General features: G+C 38.5%; 5 protein-coding genes across 8 annotated transcripts; 2 read left to right on the top strand and 3 right to left on the bottom strand.

Moving 5' to 3' along the window:
* The first annotated feature begins 53 nt into the window (after positions 1 to 53).
* LOC149039545 (uncharacterized) lies at positions 54 to 10,559 on the top strand. Of its 4 annotated transcripts, XM_089181657.1 has the most exons (3): positions 755 to 3,554; positions 3,932 to 4,315; positions 4,761 to 4,897. In XM_089181657.1, exons 1-3 carry the CDS (start codon positions 2,870 to 2,872, stop codon positions 4,763 to 4,765), a joined length of 1,074 nt encoding a protein of 357 aa, XP_089037783.1. In that variant the 5' UTR covers positions 755 to 2,869; the 3' UTR covers positions 4,766 to 4,897. The 4 variants fall into 4 exon arrangements, with proteins under 4 accessions (XP_089037782.1, XP_089037784.1, XP_089037783.1 ...); XM_089181656.1 differs by lacking the exon at positions 755 to 3,554 and adding an exon at positions 54 to 657 and having other exon boundaries at positions 3,932 to 5,900; XM_089181658.1 differs by lacking the exons at positions 755 to 3,554; positions 3,932 to 4,315; positions 4,761 to 4,897 and adding exons at positions 176 to 657; positions 9,903 to 10,559.
* LOC149039546 (uncharacterized) lies at positions 5,719 to 7,581 on the bottom strand. The gene has a single exon (XM_089181659.1). The coding sequence runs from the start codon at positions 7,579 to 7,581 to the stop codon at positions 6,073 to 6,075; it is 1,509 nt and encodes a 502-aa protein (XP_089037785.1). The 3' UTR covers positions 5,719 to 6,072.
* Positions 10,560 to 13,026: 2,467 nt separating the features above from the next.
* Positions 13,027 to 16,445, bottom strand: LOC149039544 (uncharacterized). Its single transcript, XM_089181660.1, has 4 exons — positions 14,784 to 16,445; positions 14,308 to 14,650; positions 13,460 to 13,646; positions 13,027 to 13,165 (listed from the first exon to the last, which is right to left on the bottom strand). The coding sequence occupies exons 1-3, from the start codon at positions 14,976 to 14,978 to the stop codon at positions 13,639 to 13,641; spliced, it is 546 nt and encodes a 181-aa protein (XP_089037786.1). The 5' UTR covers positions 14,979 to 16,445; the 3' UTR covers positions 13,027 to 13,165; positions 13,460 to 13,638.
* Positions 16,446 to 17,324: 879 nt separating this feature from the next.
* On the top strand, positions 17,325 to 20,333 carry LOC149039543 (uncharacterized). The gene is made up of 3 exons (XM_089181654.1): positions 17,325 to 17,569; positions 17,985 to 18,071; positions 19,442 to 20,333. The coding sequence occupies exons 1-3, from the start codon at positions 17,458 to 17,460 to the stop codon at positions 19,831 to 19,833; spliced, it is 591 nt and encodes a 196-aa protein (XP_089037780.1). The 5' UTR covers positions 17,325 to 17,457; the 3' UTR covers positions 19,834 to 20,333.
* A 906-nt stretch (positions 20,334 to 21,239) lies between these two features.
* LOC113685682 (uncharacterized) lies at positions 21,240 to 26,123 on the bottom strand. The gene is made up of 4 exons (XM_027203213.2): positions 25,904 to 26,123; positions 23,889 to 23,987; positions 23,031 to 23,270; positions 21,240 to 22,712 (listed from the first exon to the last, which is right to left on the bottom strand). The coding sequence occupies exons 1-4, from the start codon at positions 25,967 to 25,969 to the stop codon at positions 21,354 to 21,356; spliced, it is 1,764 nt and encodes a 587-aa protein (XP_027059014.2). The 5' UTR covers positions 25,970 to 26,123; the 3' UTR covers positions 21,240 to 21,353.
* Between the last annotated feature and the right edge of the window lie 1,327 nt (positions 26,124 to 27,450).

Below are 27,450 nucleotides of genomic sequence, written 5' to 3'. Positions count from 1 at the left end.
AACAAATAACTGACGCAAACAGTTAGCGGTCCAATGTGTGTCTCCTGTTTCTTTCGAGAATATTATACCATCGGGGCGAATATTTGACACCTGTCAACGCATCCAGTTGTCCAATCAATTTACTACATACATAGGAAGGGCTTTTCTTACAATTTCGCCGGGACTGTTATTTCGCAAAATAATCATGACACAGCTAGAGCTTAGGCTGCCTGTGGGTGTTATGGCAAAAGACCTGCTAATGACTCGCTAGCATGTTGTTGAGGATAACAAATTTACAAGACGTGAACCGGGAGTCCATGAAGTACAACCATGCGTACAGTTTGTGGATTACTTCTGTGGAACACCTTCAGTTTTTGAAGATGAGCACTCATCATTCCACATCTGAGCAAGATAAACAGGTGTATGACGTTTAGTGCTCCTATTCAGGGACGTAGGTAGGAACACAGGGGTGGTATATACCCCCCCTCCCCCCCCCGACCATTTATGTTTGTCTGTTGCCATTTATACATCCGTAGTGACCATACAATGCATAAATTTGGCGTGGCTGTACATGTTCGGTGTAGCACGAGGAGTTCAACTTCGACACACAAAAAGGAGCCTCAAAAATGAATCGTTTGCTGTTCACTCTGACCGTTGTCGTTCTGATGGCTGCACATGGTGAGTACTGTGCAACTTTGGAATTTGAAAGGTAGATTTATCGCAAAGGAAATGTTGTGTCTTATTAAAAGCATCGCTGAATGAAACATATTAAACTGCCGCAAAATAACCGTCAAGTATCTTCGTTGGCTTCGGCCGCCAGCATGACAGGCTTTCTTCCCGTCAACCGGACAGTAATCCTTGAAAATGCATGTAACAGCTTTCGTTTACGTTTTGGTATGAAATATATAATCTTAAGCTGAACCAGGAGAAGAAATCCGCGTTGAAAATCATTCAGGTCCTAGTTAGTTTTCATTGTTTCCAAATGATTTCTGTGCTATGGATGGACTCTGATTTAGGCTCGACTTGATTTGTTCAGAATCATAACTCAGTCCTACCGCTCTTTTCTGTTTGTTCTTTGAAATTTTGGGGATGTATGGATGTGGTTTGGATTACCGCTTAACTTGATCTTCTTTAGGACACTAAAGAAAATTTTATGCGAAATTATTTCATGCAAAATTGTATACAAATTAGCTGGTGGCGCATTGAATGTGCAGTTTTCTAGCAGTCGTGTAGGTCTGAATATGTATCGTTTTGCAACTAGTGAATAACTGTCGTTTTTGAACTGTATTTTCCTTCATCAATTGACATTTCAACAGTCCAAATATCTATTAGAACATAGCGCACGTGCTCGTCCTATAGAGGTCCTACTGAGCCGCTATGAACAAAGTATTTATTTACGCACGCTCGTGCATGACGTAAGCATTTTTTTGCAAGTTCCCTGCAGTCTGTCTTCTCCAACTGCACCGTGCACGGCAGCGTAAACATTATTTTGAACAATCAAAACCCTTGATAACTTCGGGTCTTTGACTTTTAAAACATTACATTACCGTGAACCGTACAGTAATCTTTGAAATTGCATGTAAAGGTCCGTTTAAACGGTTTCAACATTTGACCAAGATTCGTTCAACAAAAAACAGATGATTGTTGAACAGATGTTGTGTAAATGTTGAAACCGTTTAAACGGGCCATTCCACATTTTCGAGAACAAGGAAAAGTTGAATCGCTGTTGAATGAAAGTTGAAACCGATTTAAACTTGATTCAACACGCTTTCAACAAGTTTTCAACATTTTTTACGTTTTCAACAATGTTGGACGACCTGTTCAAACGCACCGAATATATGGTTCAACAAAGTGTTGAATGCAAGGTGAAGCAAATGTTGAAACCGTTTAAACGGGCTTTAACAGCTTGCGTTTATGTTTTGGTATGAAAATGTATAATCTTAAGTTGAACCAGGAGAAGAAATCCACGTTGAAAATCATTCAGGTTTCAGTTACCGTAATTTGCGGCTGATAACCCGCGGGTTATCTGTTAATTTTTCCACAAACAGTTGTTGGTGCGGGTTATAGGAAGGTGCGGTAATACAATAATTTTTAATGCTTCCATTGTAGTTAAAAACGATTAAAAGGAAAAAAACAGGTGATAAGATCCACTACAGGTACTCTTCAGAAAACTTGTGCAATAACTCATTTTTTTCTCGTAGATTGCTCATTATAATAAGAGACTTTATTTCTCTCGATGAAAGCCGATGCAAATCGAAAACATACAAAACTCGATAACATAGCTTTTATCTTGTTCGTACTCTCACTTTCTTACCATGTCACAGCTTGTTTCTTTGTTTAGTTCAAAAAAACAATTTTCATCTACACGGGAAGTGAACTTGAAAATAAAAGAATTCATCTACCGTGAAAAGACTGGCTTCAGTATGGCAAGCCAATTGTAGCAATATTCAATACTAAAATTCAATTTCAATTCAATGAAATTCAATTTCAATTCAATGAGATTCAAGTTCAATTCAATGAAATTCAATTTCAATTCAATGAAATTCAATTTCAATTCAATGAAATTCAATTTCAATTCAATGAAATTCAATTTCAATTCAATGAGATTCAAGTTCAATTCAATGAAATTCAATTTCAATTCAATGGAAATTCAATGGAAATTCAATGAAAATTCAATGAAAATTCAATGAAAATTCAAGTTCAATTCAGTGAAATTCAAGTTCAATTCAATGAAATTCAAGTTCAATTCAGTGAAATTTCAATTTAAATTTAATTTCAATTCAATTTCAATTCAATTTCAATTCAGTGTAGACTATGCGCAAAGCATCTTGGATCAAACATACGGGAATCCGCTTCCAAACGCTTTTCCCGCCATTTTTTAACCAACAAAATGGAGGAACATCTTCGAAACCTTGCCGATTCGTTGGGCGAGTGCTCAAGACTCGTGTCACAAGTGTTAGCAAGCTCTAGTTCAAGCTCAAATACGAAAGTTCCGGACTCAGTCACTCAAGTCGTGTCTGAAAATAACTTAAGTTCAACTAACAATGTTGCTAGTGCCGTCGAGCGAGCTCGATCCATGTTGCAAAGAAGTCGAAGTACAGGATTGTGTTCTCGCTTGAGCCAACGGGAGCGACTTCGATCAGCATCACCGTCCGTTCCTACCAGTAACAGAGGAAAGAAACAAAAAACAACTCCAGAACAATCTAAACCGTTTGAATTTGCTCTTATGCACGTGGGGGATGACGACGAAGAAGAAAGTTTGTCAATTAACCACGATAATATTTTGTTAAGAGGATTTGTTAATTTAGTTAATACAGATGGAGAGGACGACATCCGATCCAAAATTGGTGATGCGATCAGACTAAAATATCCGTTAGTTGGCAACAGAGATTTTGTGTTTCTTCGAGCAAACCGGCGAAAGTTAAGCACACCTGTTAGTTGTGAAGAATACACGTACAAACAAGTGAAATTGCTCTGCGGGCAAGGAGCCATTTACATTAAAATGAAAAGTGAACTAAACTGTATATTATGTGATGACGATGGGAATAGCTTAATCGAAGATGATGATTTGCCAGGTAAATTTTGTTGTGTTTTTAAAATTTTTAAGGCAAAGCTTTAAAACTGGGTTTTTATTAAGAGTAATTTATTGTAACTTGTTTTTCCTTGGCCTCATTGTGACCATTTGTCCATGGCAACAACCTAATTTTGACATAATCTTGGGAGGGCCACAGGTTTGTCAGCCTATGACTGTAATGTGTTTTACCCTTGTTAAATAAAGTTAGTAAGTTATTTACATCAAAACTTTCTTCACATCTTAATCAACTTTTTAATTGTAGTAAAAAGTCTCCTGGTTATTTGTTTTTCTCACAGTGGAAAGTGTCGTTAAACATTTACAGAAAAGAACCAAAAAAGTCAGTTCTTTTCATTCTTATACATATATTTTTTTGTGCAGAAATGCTTAGTCAACAAACTCCTGAACAACAGAAACAAACAGGAATGCAATCAGTATCCACCTTTGAAGAGAGCAGTACAGGAATTGAGTCAAAAAGGGAGAAGACAGAACCTGATTACACTGAAAATCAGTCTGTGGATCTTCTGGCCAAGGATTGTGTAAATTCCTGTAAATCTAATGGTATTGAAAATCCTGCTGAAATTTTGCACTATGCACAAAGTCTGATTGTGACTGGGAGACCACTGGATGTGCAAGATGTAACTGTAAATCTGGAAGGTGAAACCAACTTCATCTTAATCAATCGACAAGATGTTTTGAGATCAGCTATGGAAGAAGTGCAATTTTTAAAGGACCCCAGACTAACACTTGCAGTTGGATTTTATGGTGAGAGTGCTGAGGATTATGGTGGTCCACGGAAAGAGTTCTTTCGCCTGTGTTTACGAGAGATCAAAGCTAAGTACTTTGACAATGGCCTCAAAGACCATCTTTCTAATGACTATTCAACCATTGGGTTAATAATGGTCCTTAGCACTTTGCAGAATGGTAGTATCCCTAGATTTTTAAAAGAAGATCATCTCCAGGCCCTTTTTTCTTCTGGAGAGCCATCAAATCCTTGTATCTCAAAGCTTCGCTTTGGCTTTAAAACCCTGGGGCTTTATCAAATAGGAAATGGTATACCTAACTTCCTTCACCTTTTCAGACCTTCAGAAAGTTCAGCCTTGTCAAGAAGAAAGCTGATTGTCCTCCTCCCACCAAATTTCTCTGAAGGGGGTAGCAATGTACACCGTTTCGAATCAGAAATTTATGATTTGTTTTCTAAATACACCAGGCTAGCAGCAAGTGGGCAAAGGGGGTCAATCACCCTGGGACATATACTTCAGTTTGTCACTGGTACTGATGAAGAGCCCCCACTTGGGTTTGGTGTTGCACCTTGTATAGAATTTGTTGAGGCAGCAAGCCATGGCACAAACTCTCACACAGAATGCCCATTTCTACCTACTGCAAACACTTGTGCAAATATATTGTATTTACCAAGACATGCAAAGGATGTATTGCTGCCAAGTGAGGAACAACTCTTCAATCTTTATGATTTAGCCTTTGCAAATGCATTTTTTGGAAATCTGTAAATTTAGATTCTATTAAGTTGTGAATACAATGATTTCTAGCTCATCGTTTTGGTAAATGTTTACAAGTGAAACAAGTGATGAAACATCACTTCCAGATGTTTTGACCATATGGCACATTGTTGAGATGGTGGGCAAAGGGGTGCTACATTTAAAGGCGTTATGTTTTGCTGGGCTTGGCCAATATCTTGGGTATCATTTCAACAATGGACTCTAAAGACTGGGCCTAAATTGTTGTATTTCCAGCTGAAATTGTGTAAGATGTTTAAATTTATATTTTAAATATATATTAAAACATGTTGAGTTGCAAAAATTGCTTTCTTTGGACCACTTGCATGATAAAAAGGTAATGTTTAGTGGTGCCTTATAATTGTGCTGCACAAGGATTTGTCACAAATAACAATTCAACAGTTGATTTAAAATGGGGTTTTATCTTAAGAATTGTGAAGTGTTTCAGTCTGTGCTAAAAGTATTTTCAGGAGCCAATGCTCATTCAGTCATTGCACTCATAACAATTCATGGGAAAGAATGAAGTACTCAGTAAAAAAATTGATTACTAAGTTGTGCAATGGTTTCTAGAAAATGGGGGAGGACATAAGTTGTGTTTTATTTGTGAATTAGCTGTCTGTGTCTTTTAGCAAAGACTTAAAATTGAAGAAAATCTTCAACAAAAATACTTTTTTAATTTGTTGCTAGACACAAGAACTTTCACTGCTTGATTGTAGCATTGTATCTGTTGAAATGTGAGGATCATACCTGTGCTATCAAAAATAGACAGCTGCTTAAATAAGTAAAAGAGTTTCTGTTTTAAGGTACCTGAATAAAGTTGAAGTTTAAGTCATCTTTTATACTGGTGTTGAATACTGAATTTCTTTGACAATTAGGTAACCATATCAAATCCTGTTGCATGTTCATTTTGCATTTGATTAATATTGACACTCAATTGTTAACTTTACTGTCTGCACATCCCACGCAGCAACTGAAGATGGCCACATGATTTACCAAAAAGGTATAGTGTTATTGACAGTTTTCAACGCTCTCCTTTACTATTTGGTGAATGTTAGTGTAGATATCTATGCCCATTTGCATCGATGACATGAATGGATCGATCTGCTCAAGAACTTTGGCTTGAACTGACTGATGTTCAACTGGTAATGTCACTGGAGGAACAACAACATTGTTGTTGCTATCTTCAAATGGAGATGGCCCATCTGGGTCAACACCATAGAACTCCAGGTCATCAGGATCCTCATCTAATTGCCCATGTACCAAGGGGTTGTCTTCATTTAACATGCCATTGACCCACATCTGATATGGGGACCAATGGTTTGCTGTCCTTAACTTGTGATGGTTGAAGGCCTCCATATATTCGTGAAGCGCAAGGTTTATTCTTGGGAGGAATGTCAAATGTAGCGCAAACATATCCGTTGCATTGTCAACGTTAAGCAGGCCTGTATCCTCCATTGCGTAAAACACGTAGTAGAAAAGATGACACACACACCTGAAGACGTCCCTCCAGAGTCTTTCAATTCTCTGATTTCTCGTGGAGGGACCGGCAATGAAACTCCCTCTACCTTCACCTCTTGCTTCCACCATAGCATCACAAACTAATACATTTTCCACACCATAATCCACACGAATACGTGATGGCCACAACCCATCTTTTTCAATTGCTTTCAGAAAGAGTTCCAGAACAGTTTGTGAAAGATTATTATTACTACATCTAAGAAACACAACTCTTCTAGAGAAACCATCCATGCATCCGTGGATTACAAAACCCCAGCGAATGAGAGAATGATGACCATTTAAATGCCACAGAGAATTTGGCCATGGCACGGAGTATTGCCTACGAGAAATAACCATTCCCCACCTCAAGGCAGTATTCGCTGGATCCACCCTTGCTAAACACTCACGAATTCTTCTTCTTTGAATCCTCAGTCCAAGTGACTTAAGGTACCCGGCTAAATATGTTCGCCCGGTTGTTAATCCATGACGAGCAATATACTCTAAAAGTAATTCATCCAATTCTGTATCCGGCAACAAACTAAAATTCGCCGTGCTTTGCAAGCCATATGATTGTACTCTACGATAAATTGTCCAACGAGAGACACCAAACAACAAAGAAATTTTTTCCAATGAAAATCCAAGTCCGAGAAGATCTTCTAACGTGTCAGGAGATATAAGGAACTGTGGTCTCCCAGGATTTCCCGTTCTGAGAATTTTACATTTATGTCGAGAAATTGATGAAGGTTTTACTGCTAGAGTTTTGAGATGATTTTCAATAGCCCGTAGTACTTCTGCAAACGCAGTAGCTAGAGATTCCCACTCGATCCGATCTTGCTCAATGTCAGTTAAGGCAATAGAACTCAAAAGACTAACGGTTCGATCGAGAACTACAGATTGTGCTTGCACGTCACTGATATCCGTTTCACTATTATGTATACACTGCTCTGTTCTATCGAGCACTGACGATAAAAATTCAGGTAAGTCTTTTTCCACGTCAAATTCTGGCTCTACGTCCGCCATTATGCTAGTTAAATTTACCGCGCGAAAACATAAAGCCTTAAAGTTCCCGTATGCTAGTTATCATTTCCGGTTACTAACCGGAAGCAATTTTGAATGTTTGTTTTTTTTCATTGAATTGAAATTGAATTTTCATTGAAATAAACTTGAATTTTCATTGAATTGAACTTGAAATTCATTGAATTGAAATTGAATTTTCACTGAATTGAACTTGAATTTCATTGAATTGAACTTGAATTTCATTGAATTGAAATTGAATTGAAATTGAATTTCACTGAATTGAACTTGAATTTTCATTGAATTTTCATTGAATTGAACTTGAATTTCATTGAATTGAACTTGAATCTCATTGAATTGAAATTGAATTTCATTGAATTGAAATTGAATTGAAATTGAATTTCATTGAATTGAACTTGAATCTCATTGAATTGAAATTGAATTTTAGTATTGAATATTGCTACAATTGGCTTGCCATACTTCAGGGCAATTCACACGGAAAATGATGCCGACATGTTCATTTCGTAGCGCCGCATAATTACTTTGCGCGACAGAATATTCGACGCATGGATGGACTTTGATTAACGCTCGACTTGATTTGTTCAGAATCATAACTTAGTTCTACCGCTCTTTTCTGTTTGTTCTTTGAAATATTGGGGATATGTGAATGTGGTTCGCATTACCGCTTAAAGGCGCATTTCCAACCTTGATGCAACGGGGGTCGTTTGTTTTTGTTTTGAACCACCGCTTTTGTTTAAATAGCGCCTCTGATTGGTCAGTTATTTTAACCTTGTCACGTTGTCTCAAAATACCTTCTGCGTTTTCTCCGATGAATTTGAAGAGCTTATCAAAATAATTCTGTGTAGAAAAGTTCTTTACGTTTTAATCCGGTATGGAATCAGATGAATCCATTCACTTAGTAGATTCTGAGGCAGTAAACGCCTATGGATCGGTTGTTGCTAAAGAGAAACGCGAAAATTCTTGCGAGCATTTCGAAGAAGGTGAAAATGTTGATCTACGTTTTCATTCATTCATCAATTTTTTTTTAAATTGAGGTTTGCCATCCTTGTTAAATAGGACTAAGGGTCAGTTGAAGTTTCCTGCCCGTGGAGAGGATCTTGCGCCCGAAAGAGTGGTCGAGGTTGGTGTCCATGCAAAGCAGCAAATACGAATTGTAACGCGAACTGTCAATGTCGCTGACGTTCCTGCAATGAAGTGACTAAACTTAAAGTAATTAAACGTCCAGCAGTCCGATATTTTTCCATATTTCTCTTCGAAATCCAAAAAAAATGTTTATACGAAAATTTTCTACCTTTATTTACAATCCTCAAGCGCTTCCAGGCAGCCTAAAATTTCGAACTTGATGTTTCTCGCTAACCCTGTATACAGAGTGTGAAGCCATCCAGGCGCTTGACACTTAAAAACTTTTCAATGACACGGCTGGACACGATCCTCAAATAACTCCATATTTCTTTTTGAAATATACCAATTTTTCGTTGGAAAATATTCAACCTCCATTTACAATCCTCAAGCGCTTCTAGAAAGTGAAAAAATGCCAACGTTATCCGTTTCGCTGACCTTGTACACAGAGTGCGAAGAGATCCAAGCGTGACACTAAGAAAATTTTCACCGGGCACGGTCTTCGAATAACTAAACGTTCAGCAGTCTGATATTTTTCCATATTTCTCTTTGAAAAATACCGATTTCTACTGGAAGTATTTTATCTTCGTTTAGAATCCTCAAGCGTTTCTAGACAGTGAAAAAATTTGACCTTTGTCCTTTTCGCCGACTCTGTTCACAGAGTACGAAGCGTGACACTTAAAAAAAATTTTCTTCGGATTCTTCAAAATACTGTAAAGAAAGTGTAAAATGACGAACGGCGAATGTATTTACCGTGAAACAGTTGACTATATGTCCAGGATGGCTCTTGAGAAAGACGATTTTGGAAGGTTTTCAGTGATCTGGGAATTTCGTGTTATAAGAAATTGAGTCACGGCGGGCGTTGCATCAAGGTTGGAAATGGGCCTTTAACTAGATCTTCTTTAGGACACTAAACATTCATTCAATTCACTTCAATGGACATTTTCCTTTGACGTCGCATTCTCGAGCGCAAAATAAATGTTTAAAAATTTTATGAGAGCTGCATCAAAGAGTAGACACAGATAGTGAAATCTATAAAAGTAGACACCCATGGAACGCTACTTTCCGCTGGCTATAAAAGAGTGAATAGCGCATTTGTAGTGGGTCTTTAATCCCAGAGAAAACAATGTAAGTAACGTGCTATCTGTACAAAAGTTTTTATCATTTTCTTTTTTTTAATTCGTCAGCTTTTGCTTTAAACTGTTACGTCTGCTCATATACTGAAGACGATTATAAGAAGAGCAAGATGGATGAAAACAAAGCCAACTTTTTACGCAAGTGTTATAACAGCGATAGCTGCTACAGATATTGGTTTAAAAGGAAAGATTCCGATGCCATCCTTGAACTTGGATGTGCTACCAAATCGACCTGTGACCTCGAAAAGTCCATTTGTGATCAAGATTCGAAAGATATTCCGGACTACCAATGCGAGGTTAGCTGCTGTTCTGAGGACGGATGTAATACAAGCTCATATGTCACTGTCAACATCATCCTGTTGGCCACTTCCTCTGTCCTGGGCCTAGCACTGCTGAAGTAAGCCGTGGAAGGCTTTACAAGTCTACTTTTCATTTCGCTTATTGCTCGTTTAAACTTATTTGATACTTAGTTGGCGTGGTCACCTAAAGTTTTAGATGCACTCAGTTTTCAGAGCAGTCGGAGCAGCGGAATCTCCCGTGCACGTTTAGCACTTCTGGCAATTGTTATTACTTTTTAATCATTTTGCTGGTTTTAACTTTTTGTTGTTCCATTAATATTTTCGAAATCTATTTTCTGTGGCCTAATTTTGTGTGACTGAATAAAAGGGCGTTCACGATCTTTTCATTCTGAAGCCCATGGTATTGTTATCTTTGTCCTTTTCTTTTTATTTCTCACGTGCATCTTCTAGGGCGCTCGTAATGGCCTAAACACGAGCTATTTGTCCATACACCTCTCGTCAGACGAATACATTACTTACTCAGCAATTAGCATTTTATCTGATGACCGCCGCTGTTTCTCCTTCTTCCTTTCTTTTCTCTTCTCGCCGCGCCGTGCAATGAAACAAGACTTCTTCTCTGGCCTTTTCTGCAACATCAGCCCGCTCAATCTGAGATTTAATAATAACATATTTTTCAAGAAACAAAGTGGACAAATAACAACTGCGGCGTTCATAGGACAAAATGGTTATCAACTAAGTTAGATCAGGCCGATCAGGAAAGTAATTGGTTCTCGGTCATAATGTATAGACCTACGTACGCTCTGCCCGTTTTTCTCCCCTCCCACCCAATCGCTAACTATATATCTCTATATGATAATTGCTACTTGGTGATTTCAAAAAAGTAATCTGATTGGTTTGCTATTTCGCGCTAATGAACCTTATTCACCCGTTGGGGCGAAAATAATGCGCTATTTTGAAACTAGTAAAAAAAATAGCTGGGATTAACTCGTATTTCGCTGATGACGGCTATTCAGAAAAACGCAAAACGGTAACCAACGTTAGGCTAAGAGATTTCCTACACAAGGCCTATTTTTTCAGTCTCAACCGTGGGTATATCGTCCGCATCAGCTAAATCAAGCAAGTGAGCGCAGTAGCAGAACCCCCACGAGACTATGCTTTATCGGCATAGCTAAATTATCCTTGTTTCTCAATTCCAGATTTTAATAATTTTATGTTGAAAAAAACATTTATCGGCAAATGGTACTACTGTACATAGTTATACGTCCTTCATATTTCCTTACGTCCAAAGATCTTCCAAAATATAGGAAAAGTAGAATGGAAACTTTTCAGTCTTTTCCCATTTCGAATGTGAACTAATTTTAACTTTCCAGCCATGAGGCTTAGAAAAAGAGGTTCTCTGTTGGGACATACGGTGAATGGCATTTCAAACTGAGAATCATGCAATAGATGGGTGAAAAAATCACAAAGTTCAAGGGGACAATAATTAGGTAAATTATTGCAATAACGGCGCAGAGAAATTTCATCGTTATCCTTTCGTTCCACTGGACAAAAACAAATTTTAGCTTGAAACGCTTTCCAAACTATTTTGTGTTTTCCAAAATAGCGTTTTCCGCCAAAAATGGCTTATTTAGGAGTAAAATTAGTGTCAATTCCGCAAAAATACGTCGAATAACACCTTTTTTTTAAAGACCTAGAGGGAGGGTGACCTCAAAGTGGCACTATCTAGGCAGAAAGCACGGAAATGTCTCATAAATGATAACACCAGAAAGACTTCGATTTTCACGGAGGAAGGAAAAGAGTCGTTTCAAAAGGGCAAAACTTTGTTTAATTCCACGGACAGTTAAATGTCAAGGCATTTTACCCATACAAATATTCCATTTTCCACTGCATGGTCTGTTAAACATGGTGAAAGTGCCCAAAATTCTCTGAACGTTTAATATATGAACAATAAAGTCTATGATTTTAACATAATATTTAAAAAATCTGATAACCTGGTTTATTTAAAATTCGGCATTGGATAGCGTCAAATGCAGCAGAAATTCTGCGCGATGTAACGTCAAGCGCTGCAGAAATTCTGCTCGATGAAACGTCAAGTGCTGCAGAAATTCTGCACGATGTAACGTCAAGTGCTGCAGAAATTCTGCACGATGTAACGTCAAGTGCTGCAGAAATTCTGCACGATGTAACGTCAAGTGTTGCAGAAATTCTGCACGATGTAACGTCAAGTGCTGCAGAAACTCTGCACGATTTACCGTCAAGTGTTGCAGAAATTCTGCACGATTTAACGTCAAGTGCTGCAGAAATTCTGCACGCTGTAACGTCAAGTGTTGCAGAAATTCTGCACGGTGTAACGTCAAGTGCTGCAGAAATTCTGCACCATGTTACGTGTAGTGTTGAAGAAATTCTGCAGTAGTTTCAGATAGGAAATTTTAAGGGTCCTAATCTAAACCGTCATTTTCAACTCTAGTTTTTTAATGTTTTTCTATATACGTCAACAATACTCTTCATCCTGACGCTTTTTCCATGTTTTTAAATAAAACAAGTGAAATGAACCTCACGATTGGAATCTAAGGGCTCCTAACGGGACCCATAGCTTTAATGAGTAGGTAATTCAACTTACAAATCAGACTTACACTCAAAAAAAATTTTTGATAACATAAACTTTGTCAATTGAATTGTTTACTAACTAGTAGATTGTCATTGACATATAAACTAGGAAGATACAAGACTACAAATTTTAGTCTCTATCGCTGCCTGTTCGGAAGGCAAAGCGGTACTGTCTATCCTTACTGCGCTTCGCCCTTTCCTCAACGCAGCCACCATTGCATAGCCATTGGGGGTTCCAGCATCAATAACCACGTCCCCTTCTCTGGAGAGGTTTTCTACAAGCCATGTGTAGCCTTGTGCTGGGAATGAATTCAGGAAAATCAAATTTTCTTTACTGGCGGACAAATGTCTCGAGGTTATTTGCCTTGAGACAGACCAGTGTCCAACTACAAAGGTTTCTAAGGCTTCCTGTAAATACGGACCTAAAAAAATTAAAATGAGTATCAACAATATGATATATGCGTATTATACACTTACTAATTTCTTTCGACACTGCTGGAACGTTTTAATTCACCAAACCTTCTTATAAATTGTGCATGTAATACGCTCTCAAGGAGAAAGTTTAAAACAAGTTCAGATTATAGAATCATGATATATATTTTTGTTAACTCTACAAGTACATCAAATAATTCAATTCTGTTGACTATGAGGTTTTTAAAACTTTCTTCTGAGGACAGTTGTTTAATTCTAGAAGTATCTTACCTTGTGCTGTAGTTGGAGGTTTATTTTGGACGTAAAAGTAGCCATGCTGTGCCAGAGTAGCGCCCTCTTTTAGCATTTTTTCTTTTAGATTTTTTACACCTTCAACCATTGTAAATAAGACAATGTTAAATGATGTAAGCTTACAGAAATTAATGCGGGAAACAGCGCTAATTACATCATCAGCATTCTGTGAAGAGAAAAATATGAGTCGTAATAAGTAAATGCAAACAACTAAAAGTTATCCACAAAAAACAGGATTTGATTAGGATTGTAGTAAAATCCTGCATGTATTCGTTAAAGGCGATTTTTCCGTGCCGTTCTCAGCCTAACTGGAACGTAACATGATTTTTTATCATAAAAATGAAATGAAGTAAATGTTCATATTAAGTTCATTTAACTTATCTTATAACATTTCCCGGTTAAAATGAAACTTTTCGGAAAATTAAAGCAACAGAAGGCGACAAGAAACATAACGTCTTATGCTAACAAGGGCAATTAAAATAACAATGCCTCGTCACTTAATTCATTTCTTTCCAAGTCACTCGATAGTCGAACGGTTGCGGGAGAGTCTCACCTAGATTTTTATCTTACCTCGCACTGCTCCCCTGCTTCACCTATGGTTAAAAACGTTCCAAAAAAAAGTCTCACATAAAAAAGCTATATGCATCCTATTTTGACCACATTCATCAGTTAACTCTATTGAGCTTACAATGAAAATCAGGATTGCATGGTTTACAGTCTATCAGGTAGCCAGAAATTCTTGATACAAATGCTTCACTTATTATTCTTTCTCGATCCAAAGCAGGTAACATTTGATAACATGCCTGTTATTATTAAATCTTACTAACTATCTAGTTGGCATTCGTTGCACCTCTTCTGTATACTTTTCCTATAACTTCCTTCCTCCCTATTGTGTCCCGATCGCTTGCTTGATTGTGAAGTAACGTCACAGAAGAGAGGAGTTAAAGACTGAGAAAGCTCAACGTTTGTATGCGGCCGTTGTTCTGCATGGGAAGGGTCATGATCCACTTCAAGTTCCTCCAAACTCTTTTTGATCCCGTTAGCGAGTTCGTCGGCCGTTTTGGTCACAATTTTCTTAAATGAGTCGTCACTTGCAAACCTATTAAAATACCGTGGGTTCACAGATCCAAACCGATACGCGCCCCGTGAATTTATTGGAGTGAATTCGAGCTGAAAGAAGAATTGATGATAGATTTTAGGCTTACAGTGAATTGATACATCAGTAATTTAGCTATAACCTGGATTGAATGGGAATTTAGAGTCCAATGTCAGCAATAAATGTATACTGTATACTTTAAATCACCTTGAGTTTCTTCTTGAGAGGTGATGCTCCAGATTCTTCAGCAACAGAACCTGATGAGTCTTGGTATGATTCGGCTCCGATTATGTTTAAGAAATTTTCCACTCTTTTTCCTCCTCTGTATAAATACGCGGCTCCCGAATTCACTTTAATGCACCACAGTTTCGCTTCATTACTGCGCTTATCTTTTGGAGGCATCTTAAGTAGAAGGTTAGTTTACGACCAAGGCTGATCAGTTCTGGGATACACTCCTGAAGACCTGAAGACCTGAAGACCTGAAGATCTCTTATCGTGAATCATCATTGCCTTTTTTTTATACTACTGAGGGAACAATAATAGCAGTGATGAAAAGAGTCGCGATGAACTGCATTTCCGTCAAAGCTTTTTACACCTTCAGAATAAATTAAAAAGGTGACATTTTCCTGTGAGAACCAGTCGACGCAACTTAAAAGCTGCCTTGACACTTCCTGTTGTTTTTGTGTTATAACTGTGAGGCCTTGTCCACGCTATGCCTTTTAAATTTTGGTATTAAATCGTCGTTTCCTTCCAATCGTGGGAACAGTTAATTTTGTTTTCGCCCACAGTCCAACGATCTCTGGCGGTATCATCGGGCATATATACATAACTAGGTCTGAATCAAACAAAAACCGCGGGCGTTTTGAAAATGGCTCCATGTTCGGTTAATACTTGATCAACTTATGCGCACGGTAGGCCAGTCAGAGATTTGAGGTAGCGATTTGGAATTTATCCACTATAAAAAGTGGATACCACAGTGTTTAAAGGGGAAAAATTCGCTGAAGATTCCATCTTTGACATCAAAACCCATGACAAGCCGTTCGAGACCTCCCAATTCGTGCCACCCATCAGGCGAAAAATATGTTCTCACTAAGGCGAAGGAATAAGATTGCTTCGGACTAACTCTTCGAAAAAACATTTGAAGAGGTCCTTTTGAAATTCAAACAACGTTTCAAAGCATGAGGGTACCCAGAAAACATCATAGGAAGGACTCTGTCGGGGGTCAACAATCGGCCCTTTCACATACACAAAAGCCAAAAGGTCACGAACGATTGTTGCCTTTTGTCACAACGTGCCACCAGACGGTCAAAAAATTAAATCATAATATTGATGAAACATTGGAGTCTGATACACAATCAGCCCTTGCTGAAAACAATTTTTACAAAACCTCTGATCATCTCTTACAAATAGGGAAAATCCCTCAAAAGATATGCTTGTGAAAGCAAAAGTATAATTTGAAGGCGATAATACGACGCGACCAAGAAAGCCTCATGGGGAGTCCGTGCCGGCCTTTCTTTACCTTTATTCTCAAGAAAGAAAAAGTGTTTCATTTCCTTTCTTCATCTGACAATTACCGGTGCGGCTAAACACACAACAGTAGATGACATTTTCAGTAGATCATCCCGCAGTGAATCAAAGTTAGGTCTACTGGTGAAGTATACGTATACCGTGCTCGACAGCGTCATGCCTTTTCTGGTTTTAAAAGCAAAATTTAGAGGCGAGAAATCGGGTGAACGAAACTTGCGAACGAAAGCCATTAGCGTGTTAGTATTGATTTTAAACAGTTTGGCTATTGTTCTACGGTGCAAAATAAAGCAAGAAAAACCGCCTCGCTTCCTTTGATCTCTCTGAAATATCCACGGATATTTACCAGAGCACAGGCGGCCCAAGCTCCAGCTGTGAGATGATCATCTTGCGCAATAACAGTCATGGCGGAATTATAAGAGTTTGTATGGGAATATTTACGACCGCTCTAAAGAATAAAAAAATACGTCAAATTCTCAAAAAAAAATACCTCACCTTACTTCCACAGCGTATTGCTTGTTATCTGATCGCTTACTTTGATGAAAAGAGCCCATTTAAGCGAGTTGTTCATTTCGAGGTTTTCAACGTACATTTTCTTATGTACGTTGAAAACCTCGAAATGAACAACTCGCTCAAATGGGCTCTTTTCATCAAAGTAAGCGATCAGATAACAAGTGATACACTGTGGAAGTAAGGTGAGGTATTTTTTTTTTGAGAATTTGACGTATTTTTTTATTCTTTAGAGCGGTCGTAAATATTCCCATACAAACTCTTATAATTCCGCCATGACTGTTATTGCGCAAGATGATCATCTCACAGCTGGAGCTTGGGCCGCCTGTGACCAGAGGAAATCTTTACCACGGTAAGCACCAGGCTCGGTTAGTGTCGAATACTCTTAGTTAATGCAGCCTCCCGCGGTAAAAGTATTTAATGTCCCATGCAAATGCGCTCAACACTGGAAAATATAGGAGCCGATAATGTTTTTACCATTTCTGAGAGCATGCTCTTGCTTTATCTCCACTATAATTCGCAAGCTGTCCTCTGTGTAATTCAACCGAGGCAAGACAAGAGTGATATCTACCCATTATTTTAAAAACCGCATACATCCGCCTAATCAAGATCTAATGTAATCGTAGAATTGGGCTTTTGTTTGTTTCGTCCATATCAAAGGTATACTGTTTCTCCTGCTTCTCTTGCGCGGCCGCGGAGAAGAAAATACTGGTTCGCAGGCTATATAACCAAAGTCTGTGTGATATACTTTCAACGGTAAATCCATTTATTTCAAGAAAAACGTAAACCTAGATCCAGTTTAACTGTTAATTGTAAAATAACCTCAAATTCGGAAAAAATTATATGCATGAGTGTCAACGTTGACCATACGACGCCGACTTATTGTCTTATCACAGATGCTACGAGTATTTCTCTTCACGATGCCGATACTTCATTGGGGCATGACGAAACGCCACAGGGTGAGGAAATTTTGATTTTCAAATTTTATAGTGAAGCTCGAAAGAGGGGCGTTTTTGATCTCTAAGAAAAGCAACACCTTTGAAAAAATTATCCGGCCACAACACAGATCACCGCGTAATCGAATCACTGAAATCACAATTTTTTCTAACTGTACAGACAACCGACCGCATCACAAAGCCACACTACATACTTTCAAGTTGACTTTAACCCGTGCTTAAGGGTCCACTAATCGAGAAAATACAGCAAAACTACAGAATACAAGGCCACTCATTTACCTCTCAATGAATCACAACACATCCTTTTGTGTTCTGCCTCATTCTTCAAAGCATGCCGACGAGTTGGACTTCTGTAGCCCTTTATTCTGTTTTTGCTACAACTTCGTAAATCCAACGTCGGTTTTCTTATCTGACACAGATTTTTCCTGCGATTCTCTCCACGATGCGGATTCCTCTTTGAAAGTTCTAGAAACAGAAAAATGTGAACCAGATTGTGCACCTCCAGGTAAATAAGAAGCCAATTTTTTTTTTCCGCTGACATCAATGGTAAGAAATTCCAAAGACAGTCATTTTGGTCTTCTAGTAGATTTATTTTCCAAGTTTCTGTATACCATGAAATCTTAAGGTCAGAGTTCTGCAAAGTGTCGATAATCTAGCGATTTTAAGGTATGTACAAGCTCGGAAAATTCGTTCCCTTGAGAATCAAAATAATTTTTGGAGTCGCTTGACATTTCTGAACAAACATCTGGTACTCTAACGAAGTTTGAAAGGACCTTTCAGTAGCAATTGTATGAAAATTTCCGACTGCCGGACATGAAGACACAGCGTAAAAAGTAACATCGAACACACAATTACATTAAAGTGAAACAGATAAGCAGGCAGTCAACGGCCTCTACAAGTTGCTCAAGCGTGCAAAAGGAAATTTGGCCCTAGAAGCTTTAACTTTTCGTCACATTCATTGTACTTTCAGATCATCATTGGCTCATTTCAAGAGTCACGGGGAAAAATGTTTTCCTTCACCTATCAAAATCAGAAAATAAGTCGTACATCATTCAGTGGCTTACGAACATAGCAGCAGCCACTGTGAAGTCATTTCTTAACAAACACGTGGATTTTATCATAACTGATCGAGAGGAAACTGGGAAAAAGTCATTTCGCAATAAGCTAAAAATCTCCAATGAAAAACGAAGCTCTCTGATGCTTGGAATTGCAACTACTAAAGTACCAGCAATAAGAGGATCGTCTTCCTTTTTTAAAATTGCGTCTACTTGGAACATAAAAATCTTAAAATATACTGATCTAGTGTCTTGCATGGAAGAATACCAATATAAACCAATCCGGCTGGGTGCACAAATTAGGATCAATACAAAGGGCCTTGTTCATGCACTTCGCAATCCTTTCGTAAAAGTAGAGGATCAGACAAGGAAATACAGACCAGATATTGTTGAGATGAAATCATTCCCATACCTTGACTTTAATAATGAGGGAACATCATCACCATTCGATACTTGGTTTAGGCAAAATAGATTATGATTACCACAAAAAAAAAAAACAGAACAGAACAATAATACATTATTAACAGCTCTAAAGCCTTGACATGCTGCATTTCTCTCACCGTAGAATACGAGGGATATCGGTTGGGTCTATCTTTGTCGTAATTTAGATTATCAAACATATGTAATAATACAATGTAATACAATAAATTGGCTTGTTTTATTACGCTTTTGTTCGTTTACTGCGCAAAGGGCAAGTTAATCAATGTTATTGATCAAAATTCAAGGTTACCTTCGTCTTAAGTGATTATACTTTCAACGAAGACTTGAACAAGTTTTAATTTCCATTTAATATGGTCCCATAATTTTTTCTCAAATTTAGATTTATCTGCTAGACGAGACGAGGAAATTTTGTGGATCATTTCCATTAACTGTTGCGCAAAAAAGTGCATGAGTCAACTGTCTGTAGAAGACATAAGATATGCTGAAGCAAAGAAAAAGGCAGGAAAGCGAAACTATTTTTTAGAGTACCTGCATCAACACAGTAGCTCTGATGATTCCAATGAACTACAAACTGAATTTTATGTAAAAGGAAAGATTGTGTGTAGGGAAGCATGGCTTCTTGCACACAATTTAAATACGGAAACCTTTAGACGAATTTGGGGAAAATTTAAAGATGGTGCAAATGTGCTGGAGCATGGGAATAAAGGAAGGAAGTCAATCACTAGTAAGACTGCAGATTGCATTGCCTGGTTGCAGTTAAGTTCGTTCTAGGTGATTTTCTATCACTGAAGACGACATTAATAGTTATGTGATGTTCAAATAACCTTCAAAACGCCCTGAGGCTTGCCCGCTTAATTTTCAGCAGATAAGCCGATTGATTAGACACAATAGCGTTTGTCGCGAGAGGAGGGTTGTAAACAGTTTATTTCAATATAAATCCTCGAGTAGATTCATGTTTTTCTTTATATCTGTTAATTCATCAATTCAGCCACTCATCGATTCATTCACCCCTTCATCTATGCATTCATTCCCGATCGTTCATTCACTCGCTCCATACCTCATTCATCCACGCACGCACGCACGCACTCACTCACCCTCGCTCATTTATTCAACCACTTTCCAACCACGAACGCGATCGCAATGTAGACCTCATAAAGATCAAAGGGCATGATGTTTGAGTTGTGGCTGAATTTCAATTTTGATTAAATTTTTTCCCATAATTAAATGATCTATACTAATTTTAAGTCGTCATTTGAAAATAAAACAAGGAAATGAAATTATAGACTGTTATATTTAATTTTAGAGCAGGAGAAATGAACACGCCGAAGGAAACAAAGGATGAAATCTGTCGGTTTTTAAGAACAGAAGAACCGTCTGGTAGCCTCCGAGCAGACACTCGTAATTAGCAACAGCGTTTCGGCAAAAGCGTTTCTTCGGCCGTGAGAAAGTATGAGGCAACGGAAAGAGGTCCTCAGGGGATCTAGTTTGATACCGTCTGAGACACATTTTGATTCTTGATGTTAAAAAAAAGAAAAGAAAGAAAAATAATGGTTACCCCCGGATGCCTTGGTATTTAGTAGACACTAGAAAATAAGCTAAAAACTTATATCTTATCGATTGACAACTTTTCATAACATCCGAAAAAAAAAATTTTACATTCTACCTTGTAACTATATAATTATCAATTTCTTTGACATTAAATTGATCCGACAGTAATGTTAAAGCCCTCTCAGTTTACAATTATTTTCACTATGCAAACAATTTCGCTTTCGGGTTTTGTTTGTCTTTTTTTGTCTTTTAATCCCTCTCCTTTACCTCTACCCGATTTCTCTAGGAAGAATTATATGACTAGTCAATTATTTTTTGCCTAGGGAGAGGAGGGGGGTTGGAGGATTTCGTGAGATCACATGGTTTTCAGCGGGAAGAGAGGGGAGATCAATCGTCGCTAACAGAGCAAGCCAAAGTGAAGCCGTACCCTCCTCCCCAAGGTGAAACGGAAGCGAGGGAACGTCGTTCCCTTGCCTCCGTTTCACCTTGGGGAGGAGGGGTACGGCTACACGCAGGCTAGGAAAAGTAGTGCTTTAGAAAATTGACTGCTAATGAGGGAGGGGAGGGGTAATTATAATACTACAGAGTTTTAGGGGGGATTAGAGGGGGGTAATTAGAATACTACATAGTTTTAGGGGGGAATAGGGGAATTTTATTGTGACGCAAGCAAAATCCTCCAACCCCAACCAGGTCTCTAAGGCGACTCTAATCACAGGGTAAAACATATTTCGAACTGAGCTAGTTTACAATTCATTTTCTGACTCCAGAGTGGAGTAAGGTTTGACAGTGTTAGAACGCGAGGTGTAAGTAGTTCCTGACCGAGACGAAATATCATCTTCAACTCTACTACTCTCATCGCCAGTTGTTGTGGATGCAACGACATTCTTCAACTCTTCGGATTTAACATAATAAACGAGTTCATCTTCTTGGTTGTAAAAATCGTCCATATCTATATCACCAAAAATTGCCTCTCTTTCGCCTCGGGAGGGTTGCGCCTGTTTCTTCTTCGGCAACTTATTATCACCCTGTTCTGCATCTTCCGGTGGTTTTTCGCTTCCAGGGAGGCCAGAAAAATACGAAAATGAGTGCATTCTGTTAATTTCACGGGACAAAAATGAGTAACTAAATGGAAGAGACCTAAACCTAGCTAGGGCCAGGGCCCTGTCATAAGCCGTCTTGTGCTGCTCCATGCATGTGTGGTCAACTTCGCTGCCAATTTTGTTCATTTTTGTTTCTCTCGATTTCACTGGAAGCTTAGCCCTTAGCTCCGCTGTTTTGAGTAGTTTGGGTAATTTATTGTAGTAATCTTGCGCTTTTTGTTTCAGTGCATGTTTACAATGTTTATTTATGTGGAGCCTTTTTCCAGATGGGTCCTCGTTTCCATTTTCCGTCAGCTCTATTCCACCCTCGTCACCAGACTGTTTTACGTCTAAATCATCGTCGGACATAAAATCGCTGCTGTATTCGTCGCCTGAGTTTCCCTGTAAAAGAGATAATAGATCCGGACTAGCCAACCCTCTATGAGACTTCCTAGAACGACTTGACTTTTTGGAATCTCTTAGTCTTAGGCCAGTTGAATCTGCGCCTTGATCGCCTGCTGAGTCGAACTCTCCATCCGAGACCTCATCTGCAGAATCAAAACTCAGGTCGATATCACTTGGGTCCAATCCCTTGTTTAATCGTGTCCGTTCCCGTCGCTTAGAGCGCGCGAGGAACTTGGCGTCGATAGCGTCGGTGTCGGACTCCGTCACGTGATCACTGAACACCACCTTACGCCGACTTTTCCCTCCGTTCCCTCTTTCATTTTCTTGTTCATTTTCATTTTTTGTTGTCATTTGTTTATTTCCCTCTTCATTTTCACCGAAGTCATAATCGTAATCTTGGAACTTCGTATCAAAGCTCATACCCTTAATGTCCTTGGAAGTTTTATCTATTAATTTTTGGAAGTCATGTAGATTGTCTGTTTCACCGTCGGTGTTTGCGAAGTCAAAGTTAAGGGGGCTGTCTCCCGCGTCTGCCCTCATCTTCATCAAAACACGATCATTGTAAACCCGTTCGCTCATTAGATAATAACTTTCACGTCGCTTGGGAGCCCATTGGACCTGTAAATGAACAACACGTGTTCATATTCAATCAGACACACACTGGTCTCATGCACTGCAGTCGTTCGGTCCCATCACGCAGCGCGTTCTAAGCGTGGTGGGAAGAGAACCCGTTGCATAACGAGACCAGACAAGGGCTCCGAAGGACACTAATCGGGAGAATGAGGGAGTAGGAGGGGAGGGTAAGTAGTTTCCTATACATTCTCTCTCTCTCTCTCCCCCCCCCCCTAAGGTGGGGCTGCCGTGATCTACATGGATGAAAATGCAGTGCGATTCAAAGACTGAAAAATAACACTAAATTCCCGTAAGTTAACATACCAAAACTGGTAATTTATGGGCCCCTTGTTCCCTTGCTCTGAAAAGCAAAGCTGCGCATCTCCTCTGATGATGACGTAATTCGTTTAAATCATATCGAGGCCGAGGTCTTGTTCCAAATCGAGAGGAGACTGGTGTTTTCATTGTCGGTGTTAACTTCTTCTGCGCCGTGGCTTTTTTCTTCTGCTCGATCAAAACGTCAGCGCATCGCTGGCGCTCACTCTTCAAAGCAGCTTCAACTTTCTGAGGATAACAAAATAAAAGATGATTTTTTAGAGCTTAAAGGAACGCTAACCCTCATTTTATTAGCGATACACTCAAATACTGGAGCAAACGACGGAGAAAACCTCTCTTAAGACAGATTAGTGTTGTTGCTTTTTCCCCTTCAACTAGAGATTTCAAAGTAGACAAGAGATTTCCTCCGTTGTAGCTTTCTTTTCTTTCGTCCCATTTTCATATGGAAAAATCATCAAAAACTTGTGTTCAAATGGTTACCTGAGCGTTCAAAGCACTATCACGTACAAAAAAATAAGGGTTTATATAACAAAAGGTTTAAATCCCTCAAAGAGAACACAATTGGTTGAACTCAAGCGCGGGAAAAACGCGCGTGACCACGTCGCGAATAGTTCCTTTCTGAGTATATGATTAGTTGAGAGGAAGGGATGACTTCTTAGGACCAATCACAGAGCAAGTGCATGAGGCTCCTCAGAGATTCAAACCTGCGTGCAAGCTAGGCACTAGTACGGTGTCAGACTTTGCATTAATACATCTATAGCAGCTTTGCGCATGTACGCATGAGGACTCGCGCGTAAAACCTAGGAATGCTCACTAATTAAGGAAGGCAAATTGTACGTGACTTACCTTTCTATAATGCTCTCCATATGTCATCTGCGCGTATTTGGCATCGAGAGCAGGAGTCATGCTGCCCAATATGCGATGACCGGTAGTAAAATGTCGGCCCTGAAAACAAAATGATATAATGATATGCATTGAATAAAAAGGTTGCTTTTTACATATGAAGCTGGGCCTCATCTGCAGAGAAACAGTCCTGTCCCTCTCTGTGTTTTCAAGGACGGACTGGTACACAGGGAATAAGTCGTTCACTCTACAAAAGAGATCGGCAACGATACCTCCTAAGGGTTTTGGTTTGTCATCCGCCATGTGTTTCTCGTTATCTCAAGCCTAACTTCTTCCTAAGCGTTCAATGCTCTTTTTTTGTCCTCGTCGTATCCCTTAAAACGTAGATTCATTGGAAAAGCGCAAGGGTTTGTAATTTGTTGTCCCTTATCCTTCAAACGTGTAATGTCTGTGCTGGACGACTATCCGACCCTTTTTGTGGCAAAAAAGTCAACCCATCACGAAAATGGAATTACTATGCGTGATGAAACACGTGGTCGACTATTATTTACAAGCTCTCTCTGACTTTGAAAGCATTTCAATCTAAACGACTGTTTCATTTACTTAGCTGAGTGTTCGCAGTGGAGCAAAGAGAGCTCTGATCCATGATAATCTAGCAAAATCTTGATCAGGAAAATTTAATTAATTTACCGCCGAAAGAAGCTGAAAGTTGAAACGCAAAGCTTTAGAGCCGGTTTACATTCAGTGTGCAGATACAAACTATGTTCGAAGCTTTGTATTACATTGTTTACAAACACTTTGAGAGGCAAATGAAAATAAACAAAGCGCGCAGTCATTTAAGCGACCAAATTATCCTCAAGAGACTTATTGCACAAAAGATTCAGCAGTTTTAAGAGAAAGATAATTGCGGAATCTTCTTAATCGAAAAGTGCCTTCCCAAGAGATTGAGGCTACTGTGGTAAGATTAAAACTAAAAATTTGCATCCGAAAAATACGTCAAAGAGGGCTTTATTTGCAGCGGAAGCTATTGTGCAAATAATGTTTCACTTTTTGAGGAGTCAAGCTTTCATTCTCCCCTATTTGATTAAACAACTAAGTTGTCACATTATTATATAAGCAAAACATTTGTTAGCCCCATACGGTCCCAAACATTGCAAGCGAACACTGAAGTAAACTGCTCAACGACTCCGTGAAAACACAATTAAGTGAACCGGTGCAGAAAATTACTCAATGCTATTCTTTTCTTGCGTTCACTGAAAACACAGCCTTAAAAGCGTACATTGGTAATAACTTCGTGCAGCCGCGCTGTGACGTTTCAACATTTCATTCGGGTTTATCATCATCCCTGATTGTAAGGATTCGGCGTGAATAACGAGAAGAAGATCAGATAAATGTCGTTCACTTAACTTTAAGAACCTGTGTTAAACGCAACTAAGGTCTACTTGTTACCAAAAAGATCCTCGTAAAACTTTAGAGATTCAACCGGATACCTTTCTCTTTTAAAGTCTGGTGCATATAGGCTTAATTCACGAGAAATCGTTCAGTTTCCTGGGTTTTACACTAAAGAAGCTAGCAATAACTTCTAAATGAAACTTTTTTAAAGAATTCAAACTTCGGGGCCAAAGTCAAATAAACAATCACAACGAGGCTAATTACTCTCAAAACATTTGCTTCAGTTTAAAAATAGATTACCAAAAACATTTTTTTGTCTCGACTGAGTGAAATGTTTATCTTATGGAGTTCTGTTGTTTGCTCATTCATCTTTAAACAATCTACCAAGAAAGACTGAACTTCACATCAAAAAGAGGAAAGGGCACTAATATTCCTTTACCCAAGTTATTGCTTCAGAAACACGTTGTTTTTCCTATTGCTAGCTGACAACCTTCTTTTTTAAATTAAAGAATCTTGAATCTAAAATATTTCCCTAACTGCTGGAAATCGTAGAGTAAAACTCAATCTAGTACTTCGTTGTCAAGCAGCGAGACTACAGTACACAAAGAAATTTCCTAACTACATACCGGCTGTGCTTTTGGTATTGGCACAAGATCTTCCAAACCAACACCCTCTGCTAGTTTCCACAACATTAAGTAACATTTGCCTGCAATATTTCAGGAAAAGACAGTCGCTTTTTAGTCAAGATTGAGATAATGTGCTGTGTACTATGTAATGTCCATTATCATTCAACGTTCTAACTGTAATCTTCATGCGTTTTGTAAGCATACACTCACTAATTCACGTGCTTAAGTGATTACACGCGCGGCAGTTAAGGTAAAGAGGTGTGGTTTGATTGGTCAACAAAAGGGTTTCGTACCCAGGCTTCTGGAGTGATGGTTGCTGGGGCTCGCGTTTTGATATCTACGTGCGTAAGTAAAGAAGTAAATTCTTATCAGCTCAATCGTTACTTATGTTCCATTGACTAACAAACACCTTACTTCTGCGGCAAATTAACAGGCCAATTTAAATGTGCCTTGTAAAGAAAATTAACGAAAGTTGAACTGTTCCTCTGTCACGAACGTCGAGCATAGAGGATTGGAACATTTGTCCTAAGGGTCAGCGGTTTGTTTCTCTTCTACTGAGCTCCAGAGAACTCGATAATGAGTTGGCGCATATATTAAGAGGATCATACTTGACATGCGTCTTGTAAATTGCGAGATTCAGTGGTGTTGAAGCCTGCGAGCAGGCCCTAATTGTTAGCGCTTGTGTTGCTTAAGGCCACACGCCTTCTCGCGAGCGATGAAGCTCTTGTACCGAAGTACTAATGATGGTGAGAAAGCTGGAAGTGTCGGAAATGTTGAGTACGTCACAAACGATCAGGCTGAGTTTAAAAAGATCAATTTTTCTAATCTATCTGGAAATCTGTCAATACCAGATCATTCGCTTTCACAATCATGCAGCAAGTACGTTAAATCATTGATAGAATTTATTATTAAAAAAATTCTCTTCCTGCGAGAAAGACGTACTTTCTATTTCAGATAACTGCCCGCTCCAGAAACTCAACGGCGGAAACTTGGTGGAGAAACAAAATTGTTTAATAAGAAAAGTTATTTTGATCAAAATAGCAATTTTAACAACTTTCATGCAACTTAGCTTTCATATATAGGAAGAACCTTCTCTAACTGATGATAGATGTTACGTTTTAAAATCTCATCATGAAATCTTGAAAAATTGGGAAACCTGAAAAATGAGCATTATCATAAAAAAAGTAATTAAATAATTTGTAAGTACAAGTTTGCACGTCATTTTTATCTTGTTAAAAAGACAAGCTGAAAATCTCAATTTTTACAAGCAAGGAAAATAACAAAAAAACCAAAATTAAAAGATGACAAAATTATATCTTTTCTTTAAATAGAGGGCATAATTTTTTCAAATATTTTTGTTCAAACATTTTTTCACTAGGAAAGATTTTCGTTTTTTTAGCAAATTTCGATGGATTTTAACAGCCATCTTTCCCTGCTTTAAAATTGAGAGCGAGATTAAAATTCAAATTTTTAATAAAGGGTTAACATCTCATTATTTCACCATGAAAGTTCTAAGAAAAAACCATAAAAGATTTAAATTGAACAAA

This window comes from Pocillopora damicornis, chromosome 9 (genome assembly GCF_964200805.1).
Source record: "Pocillopora damicornis chromosome 9, jaPocDami1.2, whole genome shotgun sequence".
NCBI classification, from domain to species: Eukaryota; Metazoa; Cnidaria; class Anthozoa; order Scleractinia; family Pocilloporidae; genus Pocillopora; species Pocillopora damicornis.
The sequence above is the reverse complement of the archived record's forward strand: the minus strand, read 5'-3'. Positions and strand labels throughout refer to the sequence as shown.

Bases quoted from the DNA above. Each gene is read 5' to 3' on its own strand.
- LOC149039545 (XM_089181655.1), top strand. From the start codon at position 2,870: ATGGAGGAACATCTTCGAAACCTTGCCGATTCGTTGGGCGAGTGCTCA. The intron at 3,555-3,931 runs GTAAATTTTGTT...TTTTTTGTGCAG, and splicing joins CGAAGATGATGATTTGCCAG to AAATGCTTAGTCAACAAACT.
- LOC149039546 (XM_089181659.1), bottom strand. From the start codon at position 7,581: ATGGCGGACGTAGAGCCAGAATTTGACGTGGAAAAAGACTTACCTGAA.
- LOC149039544 (XM_089181660.1), bottom strand. From the start codon at position 14,978: ATGCCTCCAAAAGATAAGCGCAGTAATGAAGCGAAACTGTGGTGCATT. The intron at 14,651-14,783 runs GTGATTTAAAGT...TTCTTCTTTCAG, and splicing joins CTCTCAAGAAGAAACTCAAG to CTCGAATTCACTCCAATAAA.
- LOC149039543 (XM_089181654.1), top strand. From the start codon at position 17,458: ATGAGTGTCAACGTTGACCATACGACGCCGACTTATTGTCTTATCACA. The intron at 17,570-17,984 runs GTGAGGAAATTT...TATCTGACACAG, and splicing joins GCATGACGAAACGCCACAGG to ATTTTTCCTGCGATTCTCTC. The intron at 18,072-19,441 runs GTAAATAAGAAG...TCTCAAATTTAG, and splicing joins ACCAGATTGTGCACCTCCAG to ATTTATCTGCTAGACGAGAC.
- LOC113685682 (XM_027203213.2), bottom strand. From the start codon at position 25,969: ATGTTGTGGAAACTAGCAGAGGGTGTTGGTTTGGAAGATCTTGTGCCA. The intron at 23,271-23,888 runs GTAAGTCACGTA...TGTTATCCTCAG, and splicing joins ATGGAGAGCATTATAGAAAG to AAAGTTGAAGCTGCTTTGAA. The intron at 22,713-23,030 runs GTATGTTAACTT...GTTCATTTACAG, and splicing joins CCCATAAATTACCAGTTTTG to GTCCAATGGGCTCCCAAGCG.